The 14,637-nt window shown below is 43.9% G+C and overlaps 1 protein-coding gene across 5 annotated transcripts in view; it reads left to right on the top strand.

Annotated features, from left to right (window-relative positions):
- INTS9 (integrator complex subunit 9) overlaps positions 1 to 14,637 on the top strand; it is a 92,625-nt gene that overhangs the window by 46,017 nt on the left and 31,971 nt on the right. For all 5 annotated transcript variants that reach the window (XM_075923266.1, XM_075923268.1, XM_075923264.1 and 2 more), the window contains exons 10-11: positions 1,736 to 1,916; positions 5,233 to 5,293. In XM_075923266.1, coding sequence (XP_075779381.1) covers positions 1,736 to 1,916; positions 5,233 to 5,293 — 242 coding nt within the window. The remainder of the gene's footprint in view (positions 1 to 1,735; positions 1,917 to 5,232; positions 5,294 to 14,637) is intronic.

Raw genomic sequence — 14,637 nt, forward strand, 5'->3', positions numbered from 1 at the left:
GAGAGGCAGCAGTGTGGGGTACCAGCAGCCCCTCTCCCGGATCCAGCACAAACTGGAGCTGAGCTCTGCTGCCTGCCACCTAGCTCCTAATGCACGTTAAATGAAAAGCCACAGTGGGGGTAGGACCTGGACCTGACGTGAGCTGGAACTGAGCCAGGCTATCGGCCCACCCGGCTCCTAATACACTTTACATGCAGAGCTGCAGCAGGGGTAGGTCCTAGACTTGTTGCAAGCCAGGACTGAGCCTGCTAAAAATGTACTGGCAAGCAGGGGGAGGGGAGATGTGTGTAGTCTAGAGCATTAACCTATAAGCTTTTGCTTATCGGTTAATCGACTACCCTATTACATCCCTACCCTGTACTGCCAGTTATGCTCATTTTACAGATGAGGAATTTACACTTAACTACCTTGCAAGCATGTTGTGAGACTTAAATGTCAGGAAGTGTTGTGACATGCTGAGGGATGATGCTTTAAAAAATGTAAAGAATGATTATTTTTGTTCATTGTTATCAACATGAAATATTAGACTTTGCATGTGACCACCGTCTTCTTCCTGGCCTTCATTGATGTATAATGCAAGCTCTGACTGGGAAAGGCCTTTTTTGTCCCCATTTTTTATTACATAGAACAGTATGTAGTAAGCACAACTTCTATTTAAAGTTGGGCACCTAGGCATGTAGTGGCATTTTCAAAAGTGCTTTTTTAGGCACCTAAATACCTTTAACAATCTGGCAGATAAGGCAGCAGTATCCCTGAAGTGCTAGATCTTTGCCCAGCTGAGTTTGTCAACAAATTAAAGTCGCTGAGGTAATTATAGCAAGATTTAATATATGCATTTCCAGCTCTTTCACAGGTTTTTGTTTAATGCTTTGATGCATAATATTACTGCTGCTGCATTTCAATTAACATCAGTAGGCGGGTTTTGCCCCATGGCCACAAAAGAAATCCCAGTTTGGCAGTGTTTTTTCAGTGAGATTGACGGGGGAGAAATGCTTTGCCATAAGGTGCTGCTGTCGTTCTGTAGCTGCATGCAGCCAGGGGAGGATGATGTTCCTCCTGGGCTCCCTTTCAGTGCCGTACTGAGATCTGTCTAGAGTGCGCAGGAACATGATTTTTATTTTCCACTTGTTCTCTGCCTGCCTATGACTTATGCAGCTGACATGTTTGCAGCTGCTCCTGTTGCACTGAACAAATTTGGAAGCATTTGCAGCTTCAGAAAAGACAATCCTTTCATGTTTGGGGCGTGGAGAGGGGGTCAGGTTTGAAAGAACTAGACTTTCTTGCCACAAGTTAAAATCCACAGTCATTTGTCTGAAATAGCAAAATTGAGTACAAAACAGTTATGGGGGGAGGAGACCAAAGAACAGCTGGTCTGCATGAACACATAGATTTAGTGTTGTGGCAGGAGTGTCTTCCTCAGTCAAAATTTCTCCTCTTGTGTACTGGAGCATGGCTGCCCTCTACTGGATGCAGTGTCAGACACGGTCAAGTGTGTATTAGCGATCCCACAGCTAACAGAAGTTCCTTTTGCTCAAAGGTATAGGATCTGGTTTTGTCTCCCTTAAGACAGAAGTTTCAGAGGTCAGAAATCTTCCTGTGCTTATAACCCGCTCTGTTAAGCAGGATGGTGTGCCCTAGTTATGCAGATAGCTGCTTCCCTGTGCCCCGTAGAACGTTTCGGGATGAAAAGCACGCTTTGAAACCTGTTAACTCTCCCTTTTCTTTCTCCCCCAAGCCATGACTGTCCGGAATGGAGGAAACGTGCTGGTTCCATGTTATCCCTCTGGAGTGATATATGACCTGCTGGAGTGTCTCTATCAGTACATTGACTCTGCAGGGCTCTCCAATGTCCCCTTTTACTTCATCTCACCTGTTGCCAACAGTTCCTTGGAATTCTCCCAGATCTTTGCCGAGTGGTAGGTGTTAGTATACTACTCTGTCAGACTGGATTCCAATATACACATTACAGTAAACATGCATGTTTTGAGTGCCGATAGCTGCAGATTCTGTCGACTTGAATCATTCTGTATATATACAAGATGGGAGTTGTGTACATGCCTTTTGAATTACAGGAATGGGTGTGGACACCAGGTGTTCTGTAATTAGGTGGCATCAGTTCCAGTAGTATGTGTGTGGAATCTATTTAAAACCACGCATATGTTTGACACTAGCACTCAGAGCCCATGAGTAAATGAAGCACTTGATCAGAGTGACTTTCAGGTGCATTTTTCTTGCCCATTGTGACTCTCACCCAGTGCTCCAAGGAGCCTACAGCAGTCCAGCTACATAAGCTAGAGAGGTGTTTTTATATTCCTAAGATATATAAGCTGCAGAACTGAAGGCCTGACAGTTTGTGGTCAGTAAGTACCAATAGGATCCTGTACAACACAAAAAAGCTAATCCATGCTCCAGGGATCTTACAGTCTGGAAGACATAAAAACAAGGTGCACTGGGAGAAACAGAGAGAGTGCATTCTTCTGGAAGTATTGGGCTAAGGAAAGGATAAGATCTGGTGGATCAAGAGACCATGCTACTTTAAGCAATAATAGGAGAATCTACCTTTTGTGCCCTAGCCAAATTTCAGTATAGCTACTCTATAGTATGCCTGTTGAATAGTACTGCAGTTAAACAGCTACTGTATTATATTTGACTGGTGAGCTGTATTTTAACAGTGAATTAAGTGATTCCTGTATGCGTGGTTTTAATCAAGGTGCTGTAAAATTGCAAGACTGGTAGATACTTTTTTATTTTTTACAGTACAGAAATATGGCAGCACCTAGCATGCAAGCAGAAACCTTATTTTGTCAATTATGTCTTGTCTGATTAAACATTTTTTCTGTTATAATTCTGATAGTCCCCCTTTCTGTCTCCACTCAGGCTCATCTGATTAAGTGTGTTTTACCCACAAAAGCTCATGATACTATATATATATATATATTTGTTAGTTTCAGTCTAAGGTGCCACAGGGCTACTCGTTTTTAAAGTTACAGACTAACACAGCTACTCTTCTGAGCCTATTTATATCATAATTTATCTTAAAAGTCAGTAGAGACACTACTAATCCTCAAGTATCAGAGGGGTAGCCGTGTTAGTCTGAATCTGCAAAAGCGACGAGGAGTCCTGTGGCACCTTATAGACTAACTGAAGTGTAGGAGCATAAGCTTTCGTGGGCAAAGACCCACTTCGTCAGATGCATGTAGTGGAAATTTCCAGAGGCAGGAATAAATATGCAGGCCAGGATCAGGCTGGAGATGATGAGGTGATCCAATCAAGGAGGATGAGGCCCACTTCTAGCAGCTGATCTGGAGGTGTGAATTCCAAGGGTACAGAAGCTGCTTTTGTAGTTAGCAAGCCATTCACAGTCTTTGTTTAATCCAGATTAATTCTGGATTAAACAAAGACTGTGAATGGCTTGCTAACTACAAAAGCAGCTTCTGTACCCTTGGAATTCACACCTCCAGATCAGCTGCTAGAAGTGGGCCTCATCCTCCTTGATTGGATCACCTCATCATCTCCAGCCTGATCCTGGCCTGCATATTTATTCCTGCCTCTGGAAATTTCCACTACATGCATCTGACGAAGTGGGTCTTTGCCCACGAAAGCTTATGCTCCTACACTTCAGTTAGTCTATAAGGTGCCACAGGACTCCTCGTCGCTTTTACTAATCCTCAGGCAGTCTTAATAGGTAAAATGTTTACCTAGTGCACAGAAAACTGAGGCACAGTTTAGGGATGTGACTAGTTGACTATCGAATAAGCATAAGCTTATCAAATAGTCTAGTAGTGACTCAGCTGATCACTCCCACCCCACCCCCCTTTGTTGCCTCTGTCAGAGGCAGCAAGGCAGGGAGCAGGAGCCAGTGCTGGGGGAGCTAGCTTAAAAGCTAGTTCACCCCCAGCACTGTCTCCATGGGGGGCAGGGGAGGCAGAGTCATAGTGGGGGACTGGGTGTGAGCCAGAAATCAGCTGATTCCTGATTTGTGCCCAGTCCCAGACACCATGCCTCTGCTTTTTAAATGTATTAAGAGCCTGCCGGGCTTTTTAATAATTTAAAAAGCAGAGAAGTGCAGCGGCGGGGGGGGGGACACCAGACGCAAGCTGGGAATCAGCTGTCTTGGCTCGCTCCTGCAGGCTCTTAATACATTTAAAAGGCAGAGCTGCAGTGAGGTTCGCTCCCAGGGCTGAGAGCTAACCCTGCTGTGGCTCTGCAGGTTCCCCCACTTATCAACGGAAATTCCATTGACTAGTCGATTAAACACAGTTTAACATCCCTGCCACAGATTGTGACTTCTATAAAGCCAGAGGGAGACTTGGGGCTAGATCCAAGGAATTCCTGTCTGGCAGTCCCACCACCACTCTGCTAGACCAAGGGTTTTGTTCACGCTTTGACCTAGGTGAAAACACTCTACAGGACTTTTAGCATGTGGCAAACTAGAGCGCATGATATTACATTAACATCCTGGCTTGCCGCGTACTGAGTCTCCATCTGGACAGGTTTTTTCTCACTCATTTTAACCTAGTTTTGTTGCTATATAATAAAAATTAGGGTATCAGACCGGTAGGATTCCTTTGCTGGATTTCTTAGGACAAGTCACCCAGGTAACATTACTATATTATACAATTGCTTCATCACTTAGACCACTGCCAGATCTGCTCTTTTATTCTACTTCCCAAGTCAGAATGAATCAAATGGTCTTGCTGAAGTCAGTCAATGGCTTTTCAATCTGTTTGACACAAAATTGCAAATGCCAGGGACTATCATAGAAGTTTATGAGAAGCAGTTTGCTAGCCACAATAATGAAATTTATACAGGAGAACCGGATTACAGCCAGTGGAAGAGAGAAATATTTGAGGAGAGAGTTGAAGCCTTTTTTGTGAGGGTTGTTGGGGTTTGCAGGATACTGAATGAGAATGAGTGAGGCCCTACTGTATGTAAAATGTCAGTGAATGCTGAGTAACACATCCATTTTCATAGGCAAGAGGACTTGATTACAAAGTGATTCTGAACCAGTTTTAACCCTGTACTGACTTACACCTTTAGATCACAACACCCACCCATCTGTTCTTTATTGTGTTGTGTCCAGTCCCTCCTGTTAAAGTGGGATGCCTTGTGCCTCAGACTATAAAAGTGGGATGACTCTGTCCAGAAAGGCTTAACAGTAGATGGCAGCAGATACTTCAATATGTTTTCCTGCACGGCTCTAACTCAGGGTTTTTTCCCCTCTCTTTAAAGGCTGTGTCATAATAAACAGACGAAAGTGTATCTTCCGGAACCTCCCTTTCCTCATGCCGAGGTAAGCAAATACAGAGGCACCATGTGTGAGCGGTGCAAAGATTAAGTGGCTTCATAAAAGTGCACACATTCTCTTTCTGTGACTAATTCTTTTGGATCTGTGAAATAGTCTTTTTTACTGATAGTCACCTAATTTGGCTTTCATTCCATTATTTATAAAAACAGTTTTTGGGGAGGAAGATGTCAGAAAGTACCATTATCCCTGCAATTGCTTTCCTAAGCACGATGAAAATGTTGCCCCTTAATATCCACTCATTCATTTGCCTGCCTACGTGGAAAAGGGGTCTGATATCAACATGTTTGTTTGCCCTTATCGTACTCAGAGTAGAAGTATGCTTTGTTCAAACCAAGCCACTAATTTTGTCTCTATGCACTTTGAAACCTTGCTGTTGGGGATGAAGCTACCTTCCTAATTGAAATGGGCATTGACATTGTCTAGTGTTAGGAAATTGTTAATCCTCTATTTGAAGATGCTTTATCAGTATACCAGGAGCTTAAATCGTAAGTGATGAGTGTTATCTGCTATGTTCAATGGAGTGTCCTAGGTGAGCATGTGGCTGAAGCAATAAGATTGCTGGGTGCCGGCCCTTTGGGATTCTTACAGAATCAAGATGTGCATCTCAGGATGTTCTAGGAAGCAAAACTTAAATAGATATGGTGCAACTTTTGCCTTCAAAGAGACGTTTGTATCGAATCCATGTCATGATGGGAAGCAATATAGCTCCAGTTAGAGTGAGGCGCGGGTGAGGATTCATGAGTGTGGGCAGAGGGGGCTTTCTGAGAGAAGAATTTGGCTACATTTTCAGAGGTGCCTCAATTGATCTTATATCCGAGATTAAGCAGGTTTGTGCATGCATGTTTTGTAGACTGTTTGTGTTTGTAAATTCTATCATTTGTACTTAAAAACATGTGTAAGAGCTCACATATGCATAGCTGTATTCCCATACGTAGAGGCCACCGATTAAATACCTTGACCAACACCATTGTCATTTGCTCTAATGAGGGATTTGACCAGTAACCCAAATTTGATTATGGGTTGGAAATCTCCACTGTCCACCAGCTGTATCCTTTGCTTTGAGGACTGGGTAGGTTCCTGTGGTATGGCTATTGATCTTAAAGGTGTTTATAAACTCTTTCACTATCCGATATTAGGTACGTTCCGTGTTATTTTAAACAGGGGGCTCAGTTTTACTTGATTACCGGGCAAATGCCCAAAAACATTAATTCACATTAAAAGTGTATTGATTAAAAAGGAAGAAGAAATTAAAGCAGGCTCTTATAGTGAAGCTGTGGTTGAGTGCTCATTCAAAACAAACTTATTCAAAGTCGTGATTAAAGCCTTTCTCCTTTTGGAGGCAAAATATCAGTTTCAGAACAACCTTTCTTTGAAAACGAAAGTATTAATTTTATTCAGTCCTGATATGTAAAGGGCATTTGCTTACCCTGTTCTTAACAGACACAAGGTGGAGAAAGGACAATAAAAAAGATGGGTGAAATATAGCTTTTGTTGATGGGCTTTTGAAATGCTGGACTGCTGGTTAGCTTGTGGCTGTCAAGTTGGCCATGACACCTGCTGCTTGGATCCTGGCTTATAGTCTCATCAGGGATGTCATCCAATTGGATCCTTTCTTCTTAGACAAGGCAGGCTTGGATGGAATACAGTATAATTGGCTTCAGGGCTTGATGAAAAGCCAAGAGAGTGAGACAGAGGGTAAAAGAGATCCAGTGGGGACAGAAAATAACACTGTGGCAAGGAAAATGTTGCATGATCTTACATGTCTCTGCAGTGCTAGTAAGCAGTAGGGATGTTGGCATATAGCTGAGTAAACGATTAACCGATAAGCCTGGGCTTATAGGTTAATCCTATCAACTACATGCACTCCCCCACCTTGAGCCTCTCTGTTAGACACAACAAGAGGGTGGGGAGGCAGGAGCTGGTGCCTGTGGTGAGCCAGCTTTTAAACTGGCTCCCCACAAGCACCCAGTCCCACCTGCTCCCCACTCCAGGCTGCTGCCTCTGATAGAGAGGTAGCAGTGCAGAGGATGAGGGGGACAGACGGGAGCCGGTACATGTGGGGAGCTGGCTCCCTCACAGAGGAGGGGCAGGCCGGAGCCAGTGCTCAGGGGGAGCCAGTTTAAAAGCACCAGTTTCCTGGAGCCACCTCCTTCCCCCATGCTCCTGCTTCTGTATCAGAAGCAGCAGCACAAGCGGGGGCAGGTGGGATGCCAGTGCAGCCCCTGTCTGCAGAAAGCTCGGGCCCCCGCAGTCACGGGTTGCTGCTGCAGAGCAGCCTTTTTTTCACAGCGGGCCCGGGCTCGCAGCATACAAAGGCTGCTCCCTGGAATGCTGGTGCAGCCCCTGTCAGTGGGAAGCTTGGGCCTCCCTCAAACAGAGGCTGCTGTTGCCCAGGGTGGCAGGTGGGAGCCAATCTGTGTGGAGAGGCAGTTTTTAAACCAGCTCCCCTCGTGGATTGGTTCTCGCCTGCCACCCTGCGCTGCTGCCTCTGATACAGAGGCAGCAGCACACGGTGGCATGGGGCTCCCTGGGAGTGGGGCTGGGTGCATGCACTGGCTGCCGGCCCCTCCCCCAGGGACTATCAAATAATCGTGTAACAACTGTGACTTTGTGCAGTTACATGATTATTGAATGAATCAATATCTAACATTCCTACTAGTCGGAGACCCCCACTATTGGGGGAAGGGTTGGATGTTATGGTAATGTGATGTCTTTTAACACTCACAGGTGGAAACACAATTCCTTGAACAAGTTTAAGGCCAGCCAGACTTCCTGTCAGGAAGAAAGTCCGTTAGATGAGCTAAAATGATTGACAATTCAGGGGGGTGGCCCAGCTGTGATACAGGTGGGTTGAGAGATCATAGAATCATAAATTAAAGTAGGAAGAGACCTCAGGACATCTAGTCCAAATCCCTGCTCAAAGCAGGACTGAGCCCAACTAAATCATCCCAGCCAAAGCTTTGTCAAATTGGTCTTGGAAAACCTCTAAGGATGGAGATTCCAACCACAACCACCACCACCACTACCCTCCCTAGGCAATCTATTCCAGTGTTTCACACCCTCCTAGGGAAATAGTTTTCCCTAATATCCGACCTAGACCTCCCGCATCCCATTTTGCCTCATTCTGGCATCAGCTACCACTGTGAACAGACTAGCTCCATTCCGTTTGGAGCTTCCGTTTGAGTAGTTGAAAACTACAGTACTGTCAAGTCCTGGGGCACCTCACATCGGCCACTGTTGGAAGACAGAATAGAGGGTTAAATGGAACTTTGGTCTGACCCAGTCTGGCTGTTCTCATGTTCCCCCCTCACTCTTCTCGTCTGCAGACTAATTAAGCCCATTGATTCTTCATAAGTTATGCATCCCATCACCCTAATCATTTTTTTTGCCCTCTGCTGGAGACTGCAATTTGTCTACAATGTTTCTGTAGTGGAGGGGCCAAAACTGCACACAGTAGTCCAGAGGTGAGCTCACCAATGCTGAGTAAAGGGGAATAATCATTTTCCACACTCTGCTGTCAATGCACCTACTAATGCAGCCCAATATGCCATTTGCCTTTTATGACAGATGAGGAGGAGAACTGATCTGAGAATGTCTTTTTCAAAGTCTCTCTTTAAGAAACCCAAAAAAGGGGAGAAAGTGGACATCCTAGTTCAGTGTCCTGGTTCCACATCTTCTGGGTGTGTGTTTGTGTGTGTGTTTGTTTTGAAATCAAGCTTAATTTCAGCAGTCCTTGGATTATATCGTTGTGGCCTTCTTGGTTTAAACTCATCCAGCTTCTTTGCCTGATTCCCTTGCACTTTTTACAGCAGTGTTTTTCAATCTTTTTTTTTTTTTATAAAGTACCCTCACTACCTACAGATTTCAGACACACACAATTTTTTTTCTGCCGTTGTAACACATTTGTTTAAACAACTTAATCATAGCCGGGTGTGCAATGAAATTTTTGGGTGTAAAAAGTACAAAAATAATAAAACGCTGTAAAACTTAAAACAAAAATTCAGTTTTCTCCAAATTTCAATTGTGGTGATGTACCCCCCAGACTCCTCTCGAGTACCCCTGAGGGTACTTGTACCACTGTTTTACAGCATTATGTTGTAAACAACTTGACCTGTTGGTATTGTATCATCTTATGAACATCTACATACTTTTGTATTTGAGTTCACAATAAGGCTATGCTTTAGGCCCAATAGTCAACATTCCTTTTGAGTAGCAACAGCTTCTGGCCCCTAGTAATCACTTTTTCTAGGTGGCAGACTATATTTCAAGTGGGATATACAGTGAATCAAAAATAATGGAGACTTCCATACCGAACACCCACATACCATACTTAAAAACTTACCTTAGTAAATCAAGTTCCAAATTCCATTCTCAGAGTGCAAGTCATTCTAGCCATACTGCTGTGCATAAGTCCTAATTTACCCTGTGTCTCTGCTTTCCAAACTGCCCTTGTTGGTCCATTTCATGTCTCTGAATTGCATTCTGTTGCTTTGTGTGCTACCATCATACCACCTGTCAAAGGTTTCACAATTTTATTCCACAACACCCAGTAAACTGCTTGGTGAAAATACATGCAACCATCGAAGGATGGATTAATTAAGCCCTCTGTCATGATAGGGGTGTGTGATTATGCTGTGGTAACTGCAGCTTCTGATTTTAGTGGAGTGTCTTTAATTCCCTGTGCGGCCTGTTGATAATCCGATACCTCCAAATTATTTTACTGCTGTTAAGAAATTTGTCAGCTCCATGTATAGATTAAGTCAATTATTCTGATCTCTGAAAATTGTGAATTACAGTTAGAATGTTTCCAGTGTTAAGATTAGAGATTGATTTATCCCCAAAAGAAAGTTCCTGTGGTCTAAAACCTCTCTCTCATAATCCATAAGAACCATAGAGCTGAGCTAAAAATTCATTGCCAGTAGCCTTACACTCAGTTTAACTGGCTTTTAATATAAAATACCTTTTATCCCTCACCCACAAAAGAAGCTGTAAAATCACCTTGGGGACTTTGGTGAGACTATGTAACGGCTAAACCAGTCTCTTAATTCAAAAAATGACTATTAACAGCAACAATTTCATTCTAAGCTTCAGGGGGAAGCCGAGTTAGTCTGTATAGGATAAACTGAAAGAACAACAAATGGTCTGGTAGCATTTTATAGACTAACAAAACATGTAGATGGTATCATGAGCTTTCGTGGTCACAACCCACTTCTTCAAATGAAAACTCCAGTCATCTGAAGAAGTGGGCTGTTCCCACGAAAGCTCATGATACCATCTACATGTTTTGTTAGTCTATAAAGTGCTACCAGACCATTTGTTGTTTACGTTTAATTTCATTCTAAACACTTATATTAGCATCACAATGTATAAAGATGCTGTAGCACTATCTAGTAAAATTTCAGGTAATTCACATCAACACAGTATGATTAGGGAGATGAGATAATGTATACCCATGTTCCAGTCCACTAAAGTCCATAGAAGGATTTACGACAGTGGGCTATGGATCAGGCTTCTTACATAGTTGATAAGCATTGAGAGCATGACCTGACTGGCCTGTTGTGGGTAGAGACAGACTGTTGTTTTATCCTATGTTTGTACAATGCCCAGCACCCTGAGATTCTGGTCCATGACTAGGCTTCTAAACACTATGGTAGTACAAATCATTAAGAAGGCCAAATAACGTAGTGAGTATTGCTGATCCCATAGTAACGTCCTCTAACACAAATGAGGGGTTTGCAGCTGCATCTGGTGTGTGTGTAATAATATTCAGCTCTGGGGATATGAACTGTCCTCTGCTGGACCCTGGTGAAGGAATGAAGGATATAGTAGGTCTCTTCATTGCAGATTCCTGTGATTTACTAAGCTCTTTGCAAAGAGCTTAGTAAATACAGGGATCCACCTTTTTTTCTAAAAGGTGGTAAACACCTTCAAGCCCTCCCGAAAGCACTGCTACGTTCAGGCTCCAGTGCTCTCCCCACTGGTCATTAGTTTTCTTTTTGCCTTCCTGAAAGTACCCAACATGCTATTATCAGCTGATTGTTTCCATGAACTGCAACCTAGTCCCCTTTATTGTGCTCCCATGTCCACTAATAGTTTAACATTGCCATGTTGTGTAAATGGGATGGAGATGCATTTGGTTTGGGTTTTTTTTCCTCATGGGATGTATAGAAGCTAGACTGTGAAAAGTATAAACAGAGTTACAGACTCTGATAACTGAGGCCATATGTAAGTGAGTAGCTGTGCAAGATGACCCCTGTGAGGTAGGGAAGTCCTAGTATTCCCATTGTTCAGAGTGGGATCTGAGGCTTGGAGGTGAAGTGACTTGTCCAGTGTCGTACAGGCATTGTCTATGGTGGAGCCAGGACTTGAACCTGTTCTCTCAAATTCTAGGTTTGAGCCCTAAGCCTCCTTCCTCTGCATGTATGTGTTGACACACAATTTCTTTTTAAATTAATGAACCAATAATTCATTCATGAATAATTTTATGGGAAGAAGACTTGAAAGGCATTGTGAACGAGTATCAGAAACATGAATTAAATTATCACTCCTATGGACACAGCATTTAGAGAGAACTCTTTCTGGTTGAATAATTGTGTGGTGCTTTTTTAATTGTTGGTTTATAGAAGTGTTTCTCAACCAGTGGTATGAGTACCCTTTGGGGTACTCGAGAGAAATCTGGGGGGGTACATCAACACAACTGAAATTTGGAGAAAACTGAATTTTTGTTTTAAGTTTTACAGCACTTTATTATTTTTGTACTTTTTATACCTAAAAATGTCATCGCCCACCTGGCTATGATTAAGTTGTTTAAACAAACATATTGCAATGGTAGAAAAAATTGTGTGTGTCTGAAAACTATAGGTATTGGGGGTACTTATAATTTTTTTTAAAGGGGGTACTTTTTTTTTTTTTTTAAAGGAGTACTTTGTAGAAAAAGGTTGAGAAACACTAGTTTATAACATTTGAACAGAGATCGGTTGATGAGCTCAGCTGGTCTTTAGGAGAGCAGAATAGGAGAAGTTACTCAGATACGCATGATATTTAGATGGGCACCCACCAGGTGCTTGGTGCTGTTTGCCAGCAGATGGAAGGCAGTCCTGGAAACGAATGCTCTCTGATAATGATGATGTGATGATGGGTGGTGATGAAGATGATGTGTGATCACTCGTTGCCGAGTATGCTTATCTTCCATGGGAGTTGTGGACCCTCAGGTGGCTGGTAAGGCCGATCCTTGAGTTCTATTACAGTGAGGTCAGAAGTTTCCAGGTACAGCAGGAGACTGCTGACTATGACTAGAAGCCAGTCTCCCCTTCCTCCTGTGCCTCTTCTCCTCTTCAGCATGTCGTCAGGCAAATTCAAAATGCAGGGAGCCATTGCATAGAACTTGTCTCCATTTTGAGCGATCCTGGGCAGGTGTCTCCCCAATGTCAACATCCATGTTGCACTTCTTTAAGTGATCCTTTAGCAAGTCCTTATAACGCTTCCGTTGTCTTCCCACATTACGGTGCCCTTCTTTCAGCTGAGAAAACAGGCCCTGTTTTGGGAGGCAATGGTCTGCCATCCGAACAACGTAACCAGTCCAGCGAAGTTGCTGATGGCAGATCATTGTCTCAATACTGGTGGTCTTTGCCTCTTCTAGAACACTGATGTTAGTGCACCTGTCTTCCCATTTGATCTTCACGATCTTGCAGAGGCAGCGTTGGTGATACCTCTCCGGGACTTTCAAGGATGCTCTCTAGTCAAAAAAACAAATACAGTTTAGGCAACAGAATCCAGGCTGCTCCTGAAATTGGACGTGCTCATTACCCAGATAAATGTCCAGTTCTTTCTTGTTTGATTGCATGTTTGCTTATTTGTTTTTGGTCATGCTAAAGCTCTTTATACCTTGGCGCAATGAGTTACCCAGATGGCTTATGAACAGTGTGAAAAGTATTTCTTTCCTTTAATCGGTTACTAATGTGTTGCTTTAACATTACATTGCCTGTCTGACAGGAGTGGGCAATAATTTTTGTTGGGGGGGGGGCCACTCCAAGAATTTGGTAAGTGGTCACAGGCCACACTTTTCTATGATATTGGTGGAGGTTGGGTGCAGAAGGGAGCTCGTGGTAAGGGATTGGGGTGCAGGAGGGGATGTGGGGTCTGGAAAGGAGTTTTGGTGAATGAGGTGTTTGATATGGGGCAGGGGATTTGGGTGCAGGAGGAGGTGCAGGGTCTAGGAGCAGTTCAGACGCGAGAGGAGGCTGAGACCTGGTTCAGGGGTGCTGAGGCTTTGAGTGCAGGAAGGGGTTGTGACCTGTGGCAGGGGATGGGGTACCAGATGCAGACTTTGGCCAGGAATCACTTATTCTGGGGGGAGGGTGGCAGCGGGTCTCTGCATGCTGCACATGCCCACAAGCACTGCCCCTGCAGCTCCTGTTGGCCAGTTTTTGCCCAATGCCAGCTGCGAGAATTGTGCTAGGGGTGGGGGCAGTGCACTTTGACACCCCCCTCTCAAGGGATGCACTGCAAGGAGACACATGCGCTTGCCCCACAGTTAGCCGCTTTGAGCAGCATGTGGGGCCGCAGTAGACAGGGAGCCTGCCTGAGGGTCCTGATGGGCTGCGGCAGGCAATATTTTGCCTACCCCATTATATGAGAAGGTACAGAGAAGTACTAGACTTGCCTTCTCTACCATTTAAACACCTCTCCCCTACTATGTCTCCACTCCAAGTTAAGCCTTTCCAATCTGCTCAGTCTCTGCAAGCAGTCACTGGTCCCTGACCCCTCCTTCCCCATTTCTGTTAACCTTGTGAGAGGGGACGATATAAACTGGACATGGAATTTTATCCCTCCGAGTCCTAGCCACTTCCTCTCCCTCCTTGTTGTTTATGCCTTTCACATAATTGTAGAGATTTAGTGTGTCTCCTCCCCTTGATCATGACAGAAAATTGGTTGTTCTCCTGGAAGGTACTCTGATTCCTAATGTCACTGAATTGATTGCAATAGGGAATCCTGCTCTTCCACCAGAGCAAACAAGAAACATGCTAAGATTTGCAAAGCAACCTACTAATAAGTTGGATGGAAATTGGATGTTCAAATCCCTTGAGCCACTTTGAAAATCTCTGCTGTGTTCTTCTAGACTATGTCTACACCACAGAGGTATCCCGGAAAAGCTCTGCCATGTCCAAGGAACGCGTCTGCTTTTTCAGAACAGTTTCCAAAAAAGTGGACACATTCTTTCAGCATCCCTGTATTCCTCACTGTATGAGGAAGAAAGGATCTTCCAAAAGGGGAGGTTTTTCCAAAATTTAGCCCAGTATAGACGGGCCAAATTTGGAAAAGCCTCTTCC

This window comes from Pelodiscus sinensis, chromosome 3, assembly GCF_049634645.1.
Source record: "Pelodiscus sinensis isolate JC-2024 chromosome 3, ASM4963464v1, whole genome shotgun sequence".
NCBI lineage: Eukaryota > Metazoa > Chordata > Testudines > Trionychidae > Pelodiscus > Pelodiscus sinensis.